The 19,640-nt window shown below is 48.4% G+C and overlaps 1 protein-coding gene across 1 annotated transcript in view; it reads right to left on the minus strand.

The window, feature by feature from the left end:
- NCAPG2 (non-SMC condensin II complex subunit G2) overlaps positions 1-18,793 on the minus strand; it is a 70,835-nt gene extending 52,042 nt beyond the window's left edge. Inside the window, exons 1-9 of the mRNA XM_027969079.2 lie at positions 18,751-18,793; positions 16,658-16,777; positions 12,885-13,073; positions 12,454-12,568; positions 10,887-11,041; positions 9,406-9,540; positions 6,215-6,309; positions 4,919-4,988; positions 2,287-2,373 (exon numbers count right to left, since the gene is read on the minus strand). Of these exons, the coding sequence (XP_027824880.1) occupies positions 2,287-2,373; positions 4,919-4,988; positions 6,215-6,309; positions 9,406-9,540; positions 10,887-11,041; positions 12,454-12,568; positions 12,885-13,073; positions 16,658-16,735 (924 nt within the window). The 5' untranslated portion in view covers positions 16,736-16,777; positions 18,751-18,793. The remainder of the gene's footprint in view (positions 1-2,286; positions 2,374-4,918; positions 4,989-6,214; positions 6,310-9,405; positions 9,541-10,886; positions 11,042-12,453; positions 12,569-12,884; positions 13,074-16,657; positions 16,778-18,750) is intronic.
- Positions 18,794-19,640: the final 847 nt, after the last annotated feature.

Below are 19,640 nucleotides of genomic sequence, written 5' to 3' on the forward strand. Positions count from 1 at the left end.
CTGTCTTGTTCTGAGAACCTCTCTCGGGCGTTCAGAATGACGCGAAGAGTCAGCCCTTCACACCCACGGGCTCTGCCTCTGCAGACTCACCAAGCGTGGATAGAAAATATTTGAGGGGAAAAAATCCCAGAAAGTTTCAAAGCAAAGTGAAACTGTCACTTGCTGGCAACTGTTTATGTAATAATCACGTCAGATTCACAGCCTCTTACAAGCACTTTCACTGCAACGGGTATAAGTGATCCAGAGAGGATGAAAAGTGCTCAGGAAGGCCCTGGGGCATCCATGGACCTGCTGCCCGATCGCCCGCAGACCTCGAGGGGTGACTGCATCTCAAAGGGGTGTCACTGCCCAGTGATCCTTCCCAGGAGAAACCTGGATGTCAGGTCCCTCCCCAAAGGCACAGACAATCAGAAAACACACTGCTTTAACCAGCCAGGACCTTCCTGCGACTCTTCAGATTCTTGTCCCCAACAACAATCAGTGTTGCCTTTTGTCTTTAATTCACAATTCTTGCAGTCAAAGTTATATTAGTGAAAAATAGAATTTTTTTATAAATTAGGCTATAAAACAATAGACTTTAAGTGAATGTCAACCAACTTTGCCCTAAAGAACTACAAATCACCAACTCAATAGACATGAGTTTGAGCAAACTCCAGGAGATAGTCAAGGACTGGGAAGCCTGGAGAACTGGAGCTCATGGCGTTGCAGAGTCAGACGTGACCTAGTGACTGAACAGCAGCTGAGAGCTGCAATCTAGGGATCTCCTTTTCTGGCTGCAGACACTTCATTTAGGAGATTTCAGCCTGTCGTCTGCTTTCTGTGTGCGACATTAATTTGGTATTAATGGTACTTGCTTCACAGAGAGCTTTTAAACAACCATATGAGGTACAATTCATAAACTGTAAGTCACACTTATCAAGTGTGTAATTCAATGGGTTAGTATAGAGTTGTGCAACCATCACTACTATCTAATTTTAGAAGGTCTTCATCAACAATAAGGGGATTTCTTACCTTCAAGTTACGTCTAAGGTATTTTCTGAAGCGTCTTTCAACATATCAATAAAATGACTTATCAGGTAAATTTGGTATTTATCAAAAAAAGGATTCAAGCAAGAAGCTATGATATGTTATAAGCAGTGAGAACAATGCCTTGGAGTCCAGGAATACATTTCACTTGAGAAGTGAAACCTGATATTCTGCCTTTCATTCTGGCTGTGCATTCTGCCGTAAACCTTACAGACAAGGATACCTGTACTCACCTTCATTTCTTACTACCACAGCAGAAAGTCAGGTACGAGAAAGCCTTCAGTTATTTGGTAGCAGCAGTAAAGTAACCACATCACAGATATGTACAGTTTAATAAAACACCACTCCTTACAATTAAGCAGAGTCTGAACATTGAATCAGACGTGTGAAGTAACTGACCCGAACTATCCACCGCTTACGAAGCGCCAGGGACCATGTGCGCTGGGCGGGCTGGGTGGTGGGGAAGGCACACGGATGCATTTTCATCTCTGGCTCTTTATCTTTGGATAATACAAACTAAATCATCAATAATAAGAAATGTTTTTTATCCATTCAAACTTAATATAGTTCACGCCTACAAATAATGACTCCACTACACAAACAGCAGCAGGCACCTCATCTCTATTCCTCTAGCTTCCTGACACACAGTTGCCCAAACCAGCAGACAGCACAGAGGCCTCGCCCGGGGCAGACACGGCCCCGCACAGCCCACCAGAGCCTCCACGTCCTCCTGCAGGAGCCCCGCTTATCAGACTCCGTCAGAACAACCACCGCCCCAACAGCAGACTTGTTCAGTCAGATCATGTACAACACGAGGATAAAACCCGCACCCAAATTCTGAGACTACCTTTTAAAAACAAAATTCTATCAAGAGAAACTACCAGAACATTCATTTGATCCAGCTTGCAGACTACAAGGCGGAAATGTGGTCTATGAGAGCCAACAGTGAGAATAGCCTCAGACAGCCTCTTCTTAGAGAGCAGCAGAAGCGGCAGTAAAGAGCGACGGTTCTAGACACTTAATGTCCAGGGACGCAGCTGAAGGTTGTCTGAATGCAGTTCTGATGCCTTAACAACAGATGTTTGCTTTTCTAATCAAACCTTTGGCGCCAAGGTAGATCTCCCAGAATTCCAAATGTCAAGATTCTGAAAAATTCCTTTACCTGATGCCTGTGAAAGCTTAACAAAATTTCACAAAAACTCTCTAAAAACAAAAAATATGAGACACAATTTTCAAAAGTGCTGCAAGAGTGTGGCTCACCTTGCGCACTCTGGAGTGCACTGGAGACCTCCGAGGAAGGTGGACACCGTGGTGCATGAAGTCCTGGATGCAGTCGTTCTCGATGGCCTGGAACAGCCGGCAGGAGAGCGAGGGTGAGCGCGCCCCACAGAGAGCGGGGGGGCCACGGCACGAGAGGGCAGGAGAGCATGGGTGAGCGCGCCCCACAGAAAGCGGGGGGGCCACGGCACGAGAGGGCAGGAGAGCATGGGTGAGCGCGCCCCACAGAAAGCGGGGGGGCCACGGCACGAGAGGGCAGGAGAGCATGGGTGAGCGCGCCCCACAGAAAGCAGGGGGGCCACGGCACGAGAGGGCAGGAGAGCATGGGTGAGCGCGCCCCACAGAAAGCGGGGGGGCCACGGCACGAGAGGGCAGGAGAGCATGGGTGAGCGCGCCCCACAGAAAGCGGGGGGGCCACGGCACGAGAGGGCAGGAGAGCATGGGTGAGCGCGCCCCCACATGGCACGCGAGCCTGGATCAAGCCAGAGAGGGCTCAGAGACAAAGGTGGGCCTGGGAGCACCCCTCCTGACTCATCTGATAATCTCAGAAAACTGGATCTGTTCCAAGAGCTTACCTCACCCCCCGCCCAAAACTCACACCGAACTGCCTCTAAGGTGGGGGCCAGGATTCCAAACTGACAGAAACAGACGTCTCGCAGGCAACCCCAGCGAGGGGTGGCACAGGCAGTTCCCAGGACTCCACGGCAGTAGGGAAGGACCCGAGGGAGACGTGTTACTAACATTTACCTCGTCTCCACTAACCGAGAATGGTCCCTGAGGCTACCCCTCGGTCTCAGCATGACTCCTGCGGGAACCACGCTGCCCGACCTGTGATCACACAGGAGGTTCACGGCACCACCAGCCAGGCATCTGGGCCACAGAAGCTGACCCTTGAGAGCTAACCACCAGAACACGGGCATTCTGCAACTGACCAGGTTTGCCAACATGTCAATGGCAGAGATTTCTTCAAAGAGAAGAAGGCTTTAAATGACGTAACAAGCAAATGCCATTGGGAGACTTGTTGGATCCTGACTTGAAAATGAAGACATTCTTAACAAAGCAGAGAAGTTCAAACATTAGTATGGGGCTTCCCTGGCGGCTCAGATGGTAAAGAATCTGCCCACAATGCAGGAGACCTGGCTTCGATCCCTGGGTCGGGAAGATCCCCTGGAGAAGGAAATGGCAACCCACTCCAGCACTCTGGCCTGGAGAATCCCAGGGACAGAGGAGCCTGGTGGACTGTTGGCTCTTAGGGGTCACAAAGTAAGCATGACGATGGCGCTGTACAACCAGGCCTTCTAGAGCGGACACACCCTGAAGCGCACAGGAGTGAGGCGTCACATCTGGAGTTTGCTTTAAAAACTTGAAGGGACAGAGGGAAGGGAGTGACACTGAGAAGCACACATTGCTGGTACTAATTTGGTGCAGACCTAAACAGTTACATTTAAATCACAAACTCCTATTTTCAAATCACTGCTAGAGAAAAGGGGGAACAAATACTCCTTCCTGAGAACAGCTTCATGGTCTATGGAGCAAATGCAAAAGATGCGTGAGAACATCCTGGTTCTGCCAGGTCCCCAAAAACTATGCACTGAGAAACTATTGTGGAATCTGTCTACAGGGGCACGGGAATGGTAAGTGCTTGTTTCCCAGAAGCAGACAGCAGTGCTAACTGACAGCATATTTAACTGAAGTGCAAGCGGGCAAGAGAGGAGAATGTACAGAAATAAACTACAAACACGGGTGGTTAGCCTCCCCTCGGCCCCCGACACCGGTCCAGGGCCTGCTCCCCCAGGAGAAAAGACCCCTTTACTCTCAGAAGGAAAACAACACATCTAAGAACCTAGTATGAGAAAAACATAAGGGATATCAGACATTTTCTTTCGATTTTTTTCCAAAAGAGCCTATGACTGTTTAATTGTGAATTACACAGCCAGTAGGTAGGTATCACAGTCATTAAAGGTTATAAGCCTGATTCAGACAGACACCTTTAAATTCTCAAACTGTGTTGCTGAAGAGATGGCCGGAGTCTCCCAAGGAGCACTGGCCAAAAGAAACACAACATCAGCCACAAATGCAGTTTTAAGCCTCCCAGCGGCCACACTAAAAACAGAAAAAAAAGGCAAACTTACTTTAATAATATATCTTGTTTAGCCCAATTATCCAACACACTATCATTTCAACATGCAATTAATATTCTTTTTAAAATATCCATGAGATACTTTATATTCTTCTTTTTCCAGACTGTCTTGCAAATCTGGTGAGTTTCTTACACTTACAGCCCGTCTCAGCTTGGACTGGCCACGTTTCAAAGGCCCAGCAGATATACGTGGTTGGACACTGCAGGTCCAGAGCTGCCAAAATGCGCAAAAGCCTTGGTTCCACTCAAACTGCAGGTCGTGGGGAAGGAGGGACATCCTGAGGTGGTGCTCGGGGTGGGCGTGACCGAGTAGGTGTGTATGACACCACGCCTGCGCCATGTGGACGCTCACTGTGAGCTTTGGCTTGACAGACAGGCACAAACGGGTTTCAAACAGCCCTAATGTGGCTATTTATTTAGTAACCAGAACACAATGAAAATGTGCTAACCTTTCATAAAACAAAAAGGAAATACCTCCATTATTTTCCCTGAAGCCTTTTTCCAAGCTCTGAAATAAATTTCCGCAATGTGTACCATCAAAGATCTGGGAAAAAAAAAAATTTAATGCAAGTTTGAAGAATTATATTTTTTCACACGTATCATTTCAGGCAGTCTCCTCTCCCAGGGAAGAAGACACTGTTTTACACTAGTGCTTCGCAAAGTAGAGACAGGCTGTCTGCCTGGAGCAGGAAGCAGAAACTAGTCTGGAGAAGGACTGAGATGCCAGCTTCTTCCTCCTCAGTCACTGCTTCCCCAGAACTTCTCTATTTTCTGCGAAACTATGAAACAGACGCCCAGAACCAAATTCTTAAGTAAAAAACTTTAAAGATAAATTTATTTCTAGTAAGAACTATAAATATAAAAAGTTTAAATACAAATACACTTTAATTTGGAGTCATTCTAGACTAATTAGCTCAGGTACAGGGAATCCTAAAATAACCAGGTTTCACATAGACTCATAATGAGGAAAATCTGACTCAACCCAAATATTGTGCAAATGAGCGGAGAGGAGGCAGCAGCATTCCAGTGAACAATCAGAGAACCAGCATTGAGTCCCAGCTGAGTTCTCACATAGCCGCCTGACGGGATAGAGGATCTGAAAATTCCAGAGCAGGTTAAGCACTTGACCTCGAATGCGGCAAACAGCTCCCAACGCTGCCAGGGCCCAGAGGCTGGAGAATCGGTAGAGGGCCCCTCCTCAGGGACTCCTCCACCACCCACACAGCTCGGCCTTAGGGAGATCGAAGGGTGCGCACAGACCCAAAGGACCAGACGTTCTGGCCACATGAACTCCACTACGACTGAGGCGGAGGCGGAGCCGGTGAAGAGTCTGTGTAAAGAATACCACTAAGCAAAGCCTCAATTTCAATGTCCCTGCTGAAAAGGAGCGGTTCCCTATAGCAAGGAAAATAAGTGTTCAGTGAGACAACAGTGCATGACAAATGAGAAGAGAGAGTTTCTAAAGCTTCTGATCATCGTCACCATGCTAGTCACTCAGTCATGTCTGACTGTGACCCCACGGAATACAGCCCAGCAGGCCCCTCTGTCCATGGGGCTCTCCAGGCAAGAACACTGCAGTGGGTAGTCACTCCTTCTCCAGGGGGTCTTCCCGGCCCAGGGATCGAACCCACGTCTCCTGCACTGCAGGCGGATTCTTTACCACCTGAGCCACCAGGGAAGCCCCTAAAAGTTGACCCGACCAAAGTCAGGTCAAATAGAAACTTTCAAAACCAGACTAAGCACAAAATGTTACTTGTTTTTAATACTTACTTTGGTAGTCCCTGTAACTGGTTTTTAATGGCCCCATGAATCATTTTAATGAAATTTATATTCCAATTGAAGAGAGAACTAAGAAATCTTCTTCCCTATAAATTAAAAATAGGATGTGATGTTAAAATTGCAACCAAATAAAAAGTTCCCAGTAACTAAAAACAAACAGTTCTTTGAAAGTGTAGTAACTAGTGCTGAAGCTCACTACTCCCGACAAAGGAAGCACTCGTACTTCTAACCCGGAAGCTGCACGCTGCAGCGGCGGGGCCGCGCGGGGCAGCAGGGCAGGCGGGGCCGTACACTCTGGTGTGAGCAGCAGGGCCATCACGCCTCAACAGGCAGGGTTAACAAGTATTTACTGGAAATAAGTTGCCAGTGGAGTCCAGAAGAGGTTTGTCATTGACCTAGAATGACTGGAGACTGACCTGACCAAATTAGTAACTGATCAGGAAGCTAGCTCAGCTATCCTAAATTTAAAAGAGAACACAAATTTTAAAAAGAGAGAGCTTTAACACACACATATATATCTACGTCTAAGTGCTCATTCGCTATATCATGTCCAAGTCTTTGCAACTCCATAGACCACAGCCCGCCAGGCTGCTCTGTCCGTGGGATTTCCCATGGAAAAATACTGGAATGGCTGCCCCTTCCTCCTCCAAGGGATCTTTCCATCCCAGGGATCGAACCCACATCTCTTGCACTAGCAGGCAGATTCTTTACCACTTGAGCCACCTGGGAAAGACCATTTACATCTCTATTTGCATATGTGTGTGTGCGTGCGTGTGTTAAACAAGTGCACTTTACCCACTGCTATGTGTAAGTCCATGGACAGAGGAGCCCAGCGGGCTACAGTCCATGGGGTTGCAAAGAGTTGGACACAACTGAGCGACTAACACACACACACACGTGTAAGTCAATATAAAGTGTGTCTGAATCCACTCCATACTTTACTCTCCCAAGCTTCACAACTGCCCTGGACGCCCAGGGCAGAGGCCCAGCGTCTCTCCAACAATGACGACGTCAGAGCAGCAGCAGCAGCAGTCAGCGTATCTCTCATCACCTGGGCACTGAGGGCCCCGTGAAAGGCCAAGTGTGCCCCCAAGGGGACCCTGGGAGGTGGTGGCTGCTATTCCTACACCACAGAAGGAAACACTGAGACTGTACGGTGTATGATCAAGGCGACCTACCACCTGCTCAGTGGACACCAGGGGTCAGCCTTTCTGACCCCCAGAGCTGAAGGTTTTGGCCAGTGTGGGCAGCAATCAGGTCCAGCCCTTCGGTGCCACCAGTGAGAGGGTGCATGGGGAGCAGGCACGCTGGGGTCAAAGCCTGCCCTGCCCCACCGTGAGTGTGAGGCCTGAGCAAGTTCCTCAGGGGGCCCTCTTCCTCTGGGAGGTCCTTCCCAACACCTCCTTCGGGGACGGGGGACCGCTGCCTCCTTTTGCCTCAAATCATGTCCGCCAGGCCATAAGCAGTCAGAAACAGGGCTATATTCTATATCAAAAACAACATGCTTTGCATCCCAACATGGAAATACAGTCAATCTAAAAAGACCAGTCAATCTTAAAGGAATAACCCTGAATATCCATTGGAAGGACTGATGCTGAAGCTCCAATACTTTGGCCACTTAATGCGAACAGCCAACTCACTGGAAAAGAGCCTGATGCTGGGAAAGAATGAGGGCAGGAAGAGAAGGGGCTGACAGAGGAGATGGTTAGATGGTATCACTGACTCAATGGACGTAAGTTTGAGCAAACTCTGGGAGACACTGAAGGACACGGAAGCCTGGCGTGCTGCAGTCCATGGGGTCGCAAGGGGTCAGACGTGACCGAGTGACGAAACAATGACCAAAAAGGCTACAGAGGGGCTTCCCTGGGGGCTCAGTGGTAGCGAATCCGGCTACCAGTGCAGGGGCCACCAGCTCGATCCCCGCTCCAGGAAGACCCCATGCCACGGGGCAGCCAAGCCCGCGCACCGCAGCCGCTGAGTCTGTGCTCTGGAGCCCACGCTCTGCAGTAACAGAAGCCACCGCCGCGACGGCCCCGCCACTGCAGCCAGAGAGCCGAGCAGCAGCAGAGCCCCAGGGGAGCCGGGACAAAGAGACAACTTTTCTATTTAATCTAAACCTCTGCCCAAAATTACAACAAATTATTTGAGGCTCATGTTCGCAGCGCTTCTTAAAAAAATAAATAAAGTAAAACAAGTACAGCAAACTCTAAAGATAACAGATGAGCATGTCCAAGAGAGCTAGGCAAGCCACTCTGTAATTTCAATTCTCTAATAGCCACATTAATAAAAGTAAAAAAGATTACATTAACTTTAATAATGTATTTATGTAATCTCATATATCCAAAGTGTCATTAAAATATGTAATAAATACACAAAAATTATTAATGTGACATTTAACATTCTTTTTCCATATCAGGTTTCAAATACCTACGTATTTCACATTTAAGGCCACAGCTGGACTGGCCATACTTCCTGTGCTTGGTAGCCGAGTGTGGCAGTGGCCACTGGTGGACAGTGGGGCACTGGGCCAGGAGCCTCGCTTTGGATTTACTGATGGGTATGAAAAACCAAGAACCTTATTATGATAGCTTTGAGTTATATGCCAATTAACCCGGAATGAGGGCAGAAGGCCAGATCTGATCCATGGGGAAGTGCCTTCCCAACCTTATTTTTAGTCATTTTTAATTTAAAATGCAATCATGGCTCCCCCAGGATTCACACAGCCACCTGTTACCATCTCCTTTAATGATGAAATACACAATGACTTGTAAAATGTTTGCTTAACACTGTCATGCAGTAAATATGAATTGCAACAAATATAATAGCTCCTGACAGTGAAGCTGGCCCTCTTATTAAGACACTGAGCATGGCGCGAACAGCAAACTCACAAACTTGGGAAAAACTTCCATCAAAAAGCAGCTCACAGGGCCTTCCTGGCGCTCCAGTGGGCAAGAATCCACCTACCAACGCAGGGAACATGGGTTCGCTCCCTGGTCCAGGAAAACCGCACGCGCTGTACCCCAACTTAGACCGTGCTCCACAATAAGAGAAGCCCTGAGAACCCCACACATTGCAGCGAAGAACGGCCCCTGCACGCAGCAAAGACGACTCGGCGCAGTCAGAACAGAAATTAATTTTTTTAAGAGCAGTTCACAAACACACCAAGAGGAAAAACCACTTGCCTCTTCTTTTTTGATGTAATTGACATTTATGAAGCACTCAAGCAGCATGTCTTTAATTTCTCTACTTTCTTCCAAATGATAATCAAAGCAATATAAAGCCTGATGGATACGCCACAGCCGACATATGTCTGCACCCTGGGGATGACAGGGAAAGAAAATCAACTAATTTTTTTTTTTTTAAATAACGGATAAGGCCACATTTCAAATTAACTATGAGACTATTTTATGTCATCAAAAAAGAAAAAAATGACAGGAGAAAACATTTTAAAATTTGCAAACAAAGCTCCAGAGAACATTTTCCTAAAACCCAGGCAAAAGCAAGCAGCGATGCTGACAGCCAGCCCTCGCACCGTTTTATGCACCAACGAGGAGGTGAGCCTGGGCTGAGCCACGCCAGGCCTCGGAGCGACTGCCACAGGACTGCGCCGCCAGGAAACAGACCGTGAACGCTCTTAACTGGAAACGTGATCGGCCCGTGTGGCTGGTGGCTACTGTGGTAAACGGCACAAGTGCAGACGTTTAAATAAAGTCTTGATTTTAAAGGCGAGCAAGGATGGCAGGGAAAATGGATTTTAAAAAGAGAAACCAAGGATGGCTTATGGATAAGTTCTGACACAAACAATGAGTTTCCAATCACTCCTGTGGCCAGCAGGGAGTCAGGGTGCGAGCTGAGGATACAGTTTCTGCCGTGAAACTGACTGCTCCTTGGAGGCCGCTGTGGGACAGTCTGTCCCATGGGAGGTGAGAACAGGACCAGCTGCAAGGTGTGCAGAAAGCTGTTGGCAATGTGTACCAAGAGCTCCAAGTTCAAACCCCCTGACCTACAGACTTCACTCGCAGCAATCTGTGACACGTCAGCAAAGATGTCGAGGGAGGGCAAAGAGAAACCCCCAAAGACCCCTCAACTGACGAGGGCTGCCTTGGCAGTGGAGTTACTGACGATTTTTGTTTTCTTCAATTTTCCCTCTTCATTTGCCCAGTTTTCTAAGATGAACAGAAGTATCTGCTGTTGTCTGATTAGGGGAGAAAACTGCTCTTTCTCTGGATCTCTGAGTTGCATGCCAAGGACTGAAGGATGTGTTATATCCTGCATTCGCCATGCTTCCTGCGGGCCCGCCCAAGCGTCTGCAGGCCTGGGCTGCAGTCTACAGCCCCGTCCCAGCTGCCCTCCTGCCCACCCACTCAGGTCGGCAGGCTTTCCCTGACACGCCCCCGCTCAGTCCTCCCTGGAGCAGTTCCCATCAAGGGGACAGCCTTCCGTAAGCCACACACCAAGGAAGACGGGGAGAGAGAGTCTGTGCACAACGCACATACGTGGAGCTCGGCCCACCCTTGACCGCCCACCTCTGAGCATCACCCAGGGAAAACCCCGACTGGGAGCCACGGTGCCAGGCCTCTCGCGATCAGACATGACTCCTAACTGGAATAAGCCTGTGCACTTCTCAGCAAAGCGCAGCGTGTACTGAAGAAAGGGAACGCACTGTCCTCGTCCTGAGACTCCTCCGCAGCAGCATGACGAAGGCGGTCTTGCCCATGTTCTCCTTGGCGGGCAGGCCTCTCTCCCACCACTTCACGCACAGGTCCTGGATGGAGCCCTGCAGCGCTCGCTCACCCTCTGGCAGCGCGTACAAAATTCCTGCAACAGAGCAGCCGCTGCACAGTGAGTGCATGCAGGGAACCGGGGCCAGTCCAGATCCGGCCCAGACGAGCACACGACTCACAGTGCGCCCAGCAGACACTGGTGTGACTCACCACGACTTCTACCCCGTGTTTACAGCATACAAACAATGCCAATTGAAACACTGTCCCACCACTGCTGTAACAGCGGACCCAACAGAACAGGAAATCTTAGAAGACCAAGAGGCCCTCTCGCCCAAACTCCTAGCGATGAGCGCTCCATACCCGAGTGCAGGGACACCCATGGCAACACTCAACGGCTGAGCCAGGGCAGGCCGAGTGACCAGCTACCCCACAACTACGCCTCAGCTTGTTGGCCTCAAGCTCTGGCTCACTGGTGAAAAATAGTAAAAGCAACTATTATAATGAATAGAAAAGCTGTAGTGCTATTAACAAAAGAGCTCAAGAACTAAATTAAAATACTGACAGTGTGCTCGTAACTATAATCCAGACATCTGAAAGCCATTACTCTAAAGCGAAATTCCTGAATTAATGGGGAATTTCATGTCTGGAGACTGAGGATGAACTGGTGGTAACAGCCACAAGCATCTGCGAGCTCCTTTCATACTGACTGGGGTAATCTTAATAGGACACATTAATTCCACACAAGAATTCTGAATAAGAGAGCATACTAAACAGATACATAAGCCAAGTGGCTCTAGTTTCTGTGTGAAATGAAAATGCCAGTGAGAATGTGATGACAAAATCTGATTAGGGAACTAATCAGATTCACACAGTGGGAGGTAAGGGTACCTGTGAGACTTTTCTTAAAAAAACAAACAAACAAAAAAATCACTCAAAGTTATCTTTGCACCTTTTATAGCTATAATTTCACTCAAATATTATATAATCAGATCTTCTCATAAATTCATACTAGTGTTCCTACTAAATTAATAACTATCACTTCACAGTTTACTTAAACTTTAGAGTACCAACTTAGGACCATTTGAGTAGGAGGAGTCAACACCTGTTCCCCAGGTTATACTCATGACGCAATTAGAGAGGAAAGGCAGCGTCACGGGTATTGGGCCTCCTCGAACTGCCGGGCGGTAAATCACCCGCCGAGGAACGTGCAATGACTGCGTCCCTTTATCAGCTCTCATTGGTCCTGAAGGCTCAAATAAGATATTTGCAAAAAACCTCTAAACAGCAATCAGCTGTCCAGTAATGCGCTTTTTCACCATCTGAAACATTTATATGTGGCTCGAAGGAAATAATTACTCAGGACAGCCCCTAAAGGAATGCTCCTTTGCTTGTTGTTTCCAGCTGAAGTACAAGAGCCCTGCTCCTCCACTGCTGGGAGCTTCCCTTTCCTGTGTCACTGAGACACAGCACTCATTCACACCCCACGTTACTGCAAAGTCAACTTACCATTTAATATAACAGCACATTCCAGTAAGGCTTCATAGTTCTCTCTTTCATTTATTACTGACACAGAAGCAAGAATCACAGACGTAATTGCATGGATTATTTCTATGTTTCTATGCTATAAGTAAAAAAAGAAATAAATAAAATTTAATTTTAAATGCAAAACTTACTAAATTTATGAAAATAAAGCTACACTTGACACTTATTCTAAAAAGTTAGTTAAAGCTGAACACAGGTCAGCAGTTTGAAAAGAGCAACCCTGAATACTAGGTAAATAATGGTAGGATCAAAAAAGGTATAATTACATTAAATAGACTTCTGGTACTCTCGTCTTCTAACTTTAATTTTAACAATGTAAAATTCAGTTATACACAATAAACAATTACTTTTTTTAACAAGAAAAAGGAAATTTATCTTTGAAGGACGAGGGTTACCATTTTTGAACCCTGCTCTGCTTTCAGACTGTTTTCACTGGGGGCTTTTGCTGCCTGCCACCCCTCCACTGGGCTCTCCAACAACACGTCTACTAGCAAATTCTTGAGCCTTTGCCATAGTTCTTCTTTCTGCTTCCTTGATAATTCATCTATCAACTCATTTAGGTTGAACGGGTCACAAGTATCATTCTGCAAAATAAACAGCAACTGTTACATTTCAAATACAAAAAAAAAACAGTTCTATCTTCCTTATAATGGCATCAAAAGAAATTTATGTGCTAATAACTAAGTTTGAAATTCGAGAGTCGGGCTGTAGTTTTTGAAATCCAGTCCTAAAAGGGCAAAGTACAGGAATGATTAGACAGAAAGCAGAAGATTCCTCTGCCCCTAGTCAGTCCCCTTCACCCCCTTAGCAAAACTGCCCCCGACACCAATCCACCCAGATGTCCTCCGTCTCCAGGCCTGAAATCTGGTTACAAGTGTATGCCAGAGCTCAAGTAACAGTAAGAGCCACAACAGTAATAATACGGCCAGCTGATTTTCTGGTCTCCAACCAGTCTTGGGCCCTGACTTTGTCCCTGTATCCAACCTGGCACAACCTGAGCACCACTACAGCCACAGTAAGGGACTATAACTCTTTGAATAAAATAAAAGCCAATGAGGCCATACTGATAATAAATAGTAGCCAATAACTGGGCTTCCCCAGTGGCTCAGCAGTGAAGAATCCGCCTACAGTGCAGGAGATGCAGATGACGTAGGTTCGATCCCTCGGTCAGGAAGATTCCCTGGAGGAGGGCATTACAACCCACTCCAGTATTCTTGCCTGGAGAATCTCATGGACAGAGGAGCCTGGCGGGCTGCAGTCCACAGCATCACAAAAAGTCAGACACAAATGAAGCAGCTGAGCATGCACACACAGCCAATAACTTACCAATCATTGACTAATGGCACTGGCAAGCTATTAGTAGCAATAAATAAACAGCAGCAATTTGGGACTGGAAAATCACAATTTTGTAGTGATCACAGTAATAATTGATTCAGGCAAGAAACCCCAACTGTCAATATATTTTAAAGATATTGTGAAATACACATATGGAAAAGTGCACTAAGTGTGACTGTAGGTAAATAAACAAAGCCACGTGTCTCTACCACCCCTCCAGGGCTGCCGCCCTCCCTCCCCGTTTCTTCAGCATTTATGGTAATTACTGCAGTGCTTTTCCTGATAACGTCACTACCGTCCGCATCCCTAAACCATGTCCTGTAAATAGGTCTATTTTCCACTTGGCAGAGAATTGGGTCACAGGGTCTCTGTTCTTTCATATCTTGCTTCTCTTGCCCAACATTATTTGGTGACGCTCATCCATACACTGCATGTCATTATAGTTCATTTAGTTTCATTTCATTTCCATTACAGTGTTGTTTTTACTTTTGTAGAGCTCCATTGCATAAACATAACAAAATATATTTATCCATTCGTCTGTTGATCATCATTTAGTTGTTTAGGGGTTCGGGGTATTTCACAAAAACACTGCAAAGAACATTGTTTTGCATGGCTCTTATTTAAGGACTAAATAAAGAATGGATTGCCAACTGAAGAGTCTGTATACCTTCAACTCTATCAGTTGAATATGCATTTGTTACTCTAAACGGTGTAGCAGTCTCCATATCCCCAGCAGTGATGAAATTCTCAAATATGCCCCGTCTCCCCAACACGTAGTACTTTCAGTCTGGCGGGAGACAGCGGTATTTCATCTTTTTGTTTTCTTCCTAAGGGCAGAAGCTGGATGAGGAGAAAAGAACTGCCCTAGTCTCAGCTTCCTTCCCTGCAGCATGCGTGCATGGTCAGTCGCGTGTCTGGGACGCCATAGGCAGCAGCCCGCCAGGCTCCTCTGTCCATGGGACTTCCCAGGCAAGGATGCTGGAGCGGGCTGCCACTCCCTCTTCCAGGGGACCTTCCGAGCCCGCGCCCCCTGTGTCTCCTGCACTGGCAGGTGGGTTCTTTACCACTGAGCCACCTGGGAAGCCCATTGCCCCACAGACCACTTGTTAACCACAAAAATGGGGCCACTAACGCGCCAGCAATGACACAAATCAGCACCACGTGCCTCACCAAGGAGGCTGTGACGCCACTTACACACCAGCCCCTGCACATGCACAAATGAGCAAACAAGGGCAGGGGAAGGGCAGGCCTCAGAGCAGCTGCCTGCACGATTCCAGACTGTCAGTCACGGAGGTGAGGGCCGTGGCACTCTGGAGTGAAGAGACTCGCAAGGCAGGACAGCGGAGCAAGGCCACCTCTCCATCCCAGCCCCACCAGCCTCCTCCCCGCGGGCCCGTCCGCGTGGCCCAGGGCTCTCTGTCTCCCCACTGCTTTTGTCCAGAGCTCTCCCCCACACCCTCCACGCAGTTCCTTGCTGTCACTGCTCTGCCTTTCACTGCATGATCAGAACGAGTGAGGCAAGTGCCATGCGCCCCGAGGGCACAGACTCTAGAGTCGGGGCCCTAAAGCGAGGGTCCTGCAGAGTCGGTCCTAGGCCTTTCTCCTGTTACACTGCATAGATGATCCCACGCATCCCAGCCGGAGCTGACGCCCCCGAGCCTGCCTCCAGCCCAGAGCTGCTCCTGCCTCCAGGCCTGCCTCTCCACCTCCTCCTGCACACCTCTCACACGTGCGTCCTGGAGCCTCTCAGCACGTCCCATGTGAGCCATCTCCTCCCTCAAGCCTGCCTTCTTCCCACTTAGGACCTCGCTGAACGAACAAGGTCCTTTCCTTCGTGTTCAAAGGAATATTCCCAAAAGGTGAGTCTTCTGTCTTCCTCTCTCTTTCATCCTTTTGCACACAGGTCACTCTCTGCTTAAAAGTCCCTGTTCCTCTCAGGACAGTCTCAACCCCTCAGAATGGTCGAGGCCTCATTCCAAGTGCACCTCTTGCCTTCTTCCTCAGCTGCTGTTTTTACACCATACATCTCTAAGCTCAAGCACAAGGCACTTCTCCAGTCTTCAGAGTTAGCCCTGTTGGTTAGCGCAGCCCTCCTCCATCCCCTCTCTGACTGGTTAACTTATTTCACCTTTTAGATCTTTGGTTCCACAGCCTTTTCATCAGGATGGGAAACATTCCATGTCTAAATCTGGGTCCCTCTACGCCTCTGCCCCAGTTTAGCCCTTCAGTTCAGTTCAGTTGCTCAGTCGTGTCCTACTCTTTGTGACCCCATGAATCGCAGCACGCCAGGCCTCCCTGTCCATCACCATCTCCCGGAGTTCACTCACACTCACATCCATCGAGTCCGTGATGCCATCCAGCCATCTCATCCTCTGTCATCCCCTTTTCCTCCTGCCCCCAATCCCTCCCAGCATCAGAGTCTTTTCCAATGAGTCAACTCTTCGCATGAGTTTAACCCTTACCCTGCTGTATTTACACACCTGGTTTCACCACAGCACGTAAATAACCTAAGGATAAGAAAGGATGTCTTCCTCACAATGCCATGCATACCACCGGAGATCAGTAAACATTTAAGCAAGTAATCAGGAACATCTTGTGTTACACCACTTAGCATCCTCACAACGACCCTCTTAAAGCAAACAGGAAACACTTTTTGTGAGTAGTTGCTCATCGGCAGATCTAATTGTGTATAGTTTTGCTTTACTTTTTTAAATACACCTTGGTCCGTACAGATTCACTGAAATGACTACATTTCACCTGTGGATATAATGATTTTAGCAAAACGTCTTATACTAACAGTCAAGATCACAATTAAGCTAAACATAAAACTTACATCAAGTTGAATGAATTGCAAAAATTTTCCAATCAGCTCCTTAGACACTGCTTGTATGAATGTCTCACGTTTTTCCATAGCAGATCAAACTGTTTTTCATATGGCATTTATTCTGCAACACTAGTAAAAAAAAACACAATCATAGTTAGCATCCAAAACTGCAAGAAAATCCATACACTACCTGTGATAGACAGTTTCTAACAATATTCTGACGTAAACAAGCTATAACATCTAAAAAATAACGTTACCAAGGAGGAAAGGGGTTGACATATACACACTACTGTATATGAAAAGGTAACTAGTAAGAGCCTAATTAGAGCACTGGGGGCTCTACTCAACGCTCTGTAATGACATATACGGGAACGAATCTAAGAGAGTGGATAAGTGCACAATTGATCCTGTACAGCAGAAACTAACAACACTGTAAATCAACTATATCGATAAAAAATAATTAAAAATAACTTCCTTCTTATCTTCACTGAGAACAGCATCAACATAACATCATGTTTTTATTGATTGTTAATGAAGTTACCAACTAAGGAAAGAGAAATCCAACAGCTCTAGGAGGCTCACCGCTCTCCCTTTCTAGGACCTTCACAAGATGCTCCTTCAGGTCTGAGGCAGCTCAGCAAAGCACAGACGGAGCCGAGCTGCTAACGCCTCAAGACTCTCCTTCCTCAAGCACCATTCCTGCATCCAGAAAACCCCTGCCAGTCGCCTTGCTAGGCGGTGTGTGGCCTTGGGGCCGCCTGGGAGCTTGTTAGTGTGCACACCAGGTGCACTCCTCCCCAGTCCCGCGGGACGAGAGCTCAGGGACTGTGTCTCCCCTAAGAAATCCTATGTTCTATTTACACCGCCTAGTGCTTGCAGCACCTGATTTGAAAGACGTCAGGAAGCAACTGCAAAGAACACGCATGTAGCAGGACACTTACCTTAAAAATAAATGAAAACGCCCTGCAGCCACAAGCAGAGCAACAGGGAAAATTACCGGCACCAACGGCAACAACTACCACGACAGAGTCATCGCAAACGCAGAACCCAAGATCTGAGCATTTAAATCAAACAACAAGAACAGAAGATAACTTCTCCACATAAGCAACACTGAAGTATGGCCGCCTCAGCCCTCAACTCAGATGACTGAGAGACAGGCATGACTTCTGACCCACCAAGCAGGCAAGAGGGCCTCTAGCAACAGCCTGATGCATGGTGATGGCTAGTCTGAGTTCGAGTTTAAATGAACAATATTTCAAAAAAGGTGCAGCCAACTACACAGAACCATTTACCTTCAAGTGGGGACCCTGCTTCTTTGTGATTCTAGTAGCTTTTCTGGCTTGCTCTATTTCCACAGTAATCCACTTCCAGTAAAAGACCAGATTCACTGCCATAGCCCCCATTTTCTCCCTGGCACTGTGATTGTAGCTCTTTAAGGGTAATTAATTTTCCAACTCCATTCAGTCTCTCTCAAAGTGACCGCTACTATGTGCACAGGGCCCCGTCCCTCCAACCAGAGCTACCTTCTAGGACAGATCACCTTGCCAGGCAACTCCCACCCCAACGGCAGGGTGCTCTGTACACAGGAGGTCTGGCACTGAACTAAGATAAGCATTTCAGAGAGACTTCCGTCACGTTGTCACCGCAGAAAACCCTGTCAGCTGGAGCCAACCATTCATCTCAGAACCAGGAGAGACACCTGAGGACAGTTCCCCCAGGGCACAAGGGCTCAGAGAAGCGAGCTCTGAGACCAGTCTCTGGTCCAGGGCTCAGGGGACCCTGCCCGGTGTCAGTCCCCGGTCCTGCGCTCAGGGGACCCTGCCTGGGATCAGCCCCCGGTCCGAGGCGCAGGCGATCCTGCCCGGGGTCAGCCCGGCCCAGGCTGCGGGGCCCCTGAACGCAGTCCCGGGCGAACAGGCGCGGAGTGTGGCGCGCTCCCGGCCCGGCGCCCGCCTCCCCGGCCGCCTCAGCGCCCCGGCCGGGCCGCGGGCTCAGATCGCGGCCCACGCGGAGGCTGCGGTGCTAGGGAGCCGACGCGACCGAGCCCCCCGTCTCCCGGCCCCCCGCCCCAGCCCTCCGCCGGCAGACCTCGCGGCGCTCACCTTGTCCCTGGGACCCGCCGTTTCCCGCGTTCTGACCAGATTCAAACCCGCCCGCCTGCTCCCCCGACGCGCCCCGCCCGCCCGCGCGTCACACGAGCCGCTCTCGCGATAACTGGGCGTGGACTGGGCCGCCGGAGGGCGCGCGCCCGCCCCAGGCCCCGCCCGCCCCAGGCCCCGCCTCCGAGGCCGCCCCAGGCCCCGCCCGCCCCAGGCCCCGCCTCCGAGGCCGCCCGAGCCGCTGCGCCGGCCACGCCTCTCCACGCGAGCGCGGATCGTGACGTTTTTTAGCTTGACATCAAAATTTGTCTTGGCTTAAGTGACTGAAACAGATACAACCTCTGACATAATTATAAAGACTGACTCAGAATAAAACTGTGACATCACCGTTTATATGCTCCAGTGACGTGTGAACAATAGCAAGTGAACTCCGGGTCTGGGTGAACTCTACGCTTCCCGCATAATTGTGTCCTGAATGCAGTATCTGTTTCTACCATGCGATTTCTGTGGACCATGTGTCCAGCTAAATATATTTATAAATAAATGCATACACATATACTTACTATCTTGTGATCAAAATCCTCTAGATTTACAAACAGTAATTTGGATACAAATACATCAGAATGAAAGTGAAAGTGTTAGTGGTTCAGTCGAGTCCGACTCTGTGACTCCATGGACTGTAGCCCGCCAGGCTCCTCTGTCCGTGGGATTCTTCAGGCAAGAACACTGCAGTGGGTAGCCAGCCAATCCCTTCTCCAGGGTGTCTTCCCTACCCACGGATGGAACCTGGGTCTCCTGAACTGTATCATCTGAGCCATCAGGGAAGCCTACACATGTATCAAAATCATATATAAATTGATTGTAAATGCGGTAAGTATTGCGTATAAAACTAA

Source organism: Ovis aries, chromosome 4, assembly GCF_016772045.2.
Source record: "Ovis aries strain OAR_USU_Benz2616 breed Rambouillet chromosome 4, ARS-UI_Ramb_v3.0, whole genome shotgun sequence".
In the NCBI taxonomy this organism is placed as follows: Eukaryota; Metazoa; Chordata; class Mammalia; order Artiodactyla; family Bovidae; genus Ovis; species Ovis aries.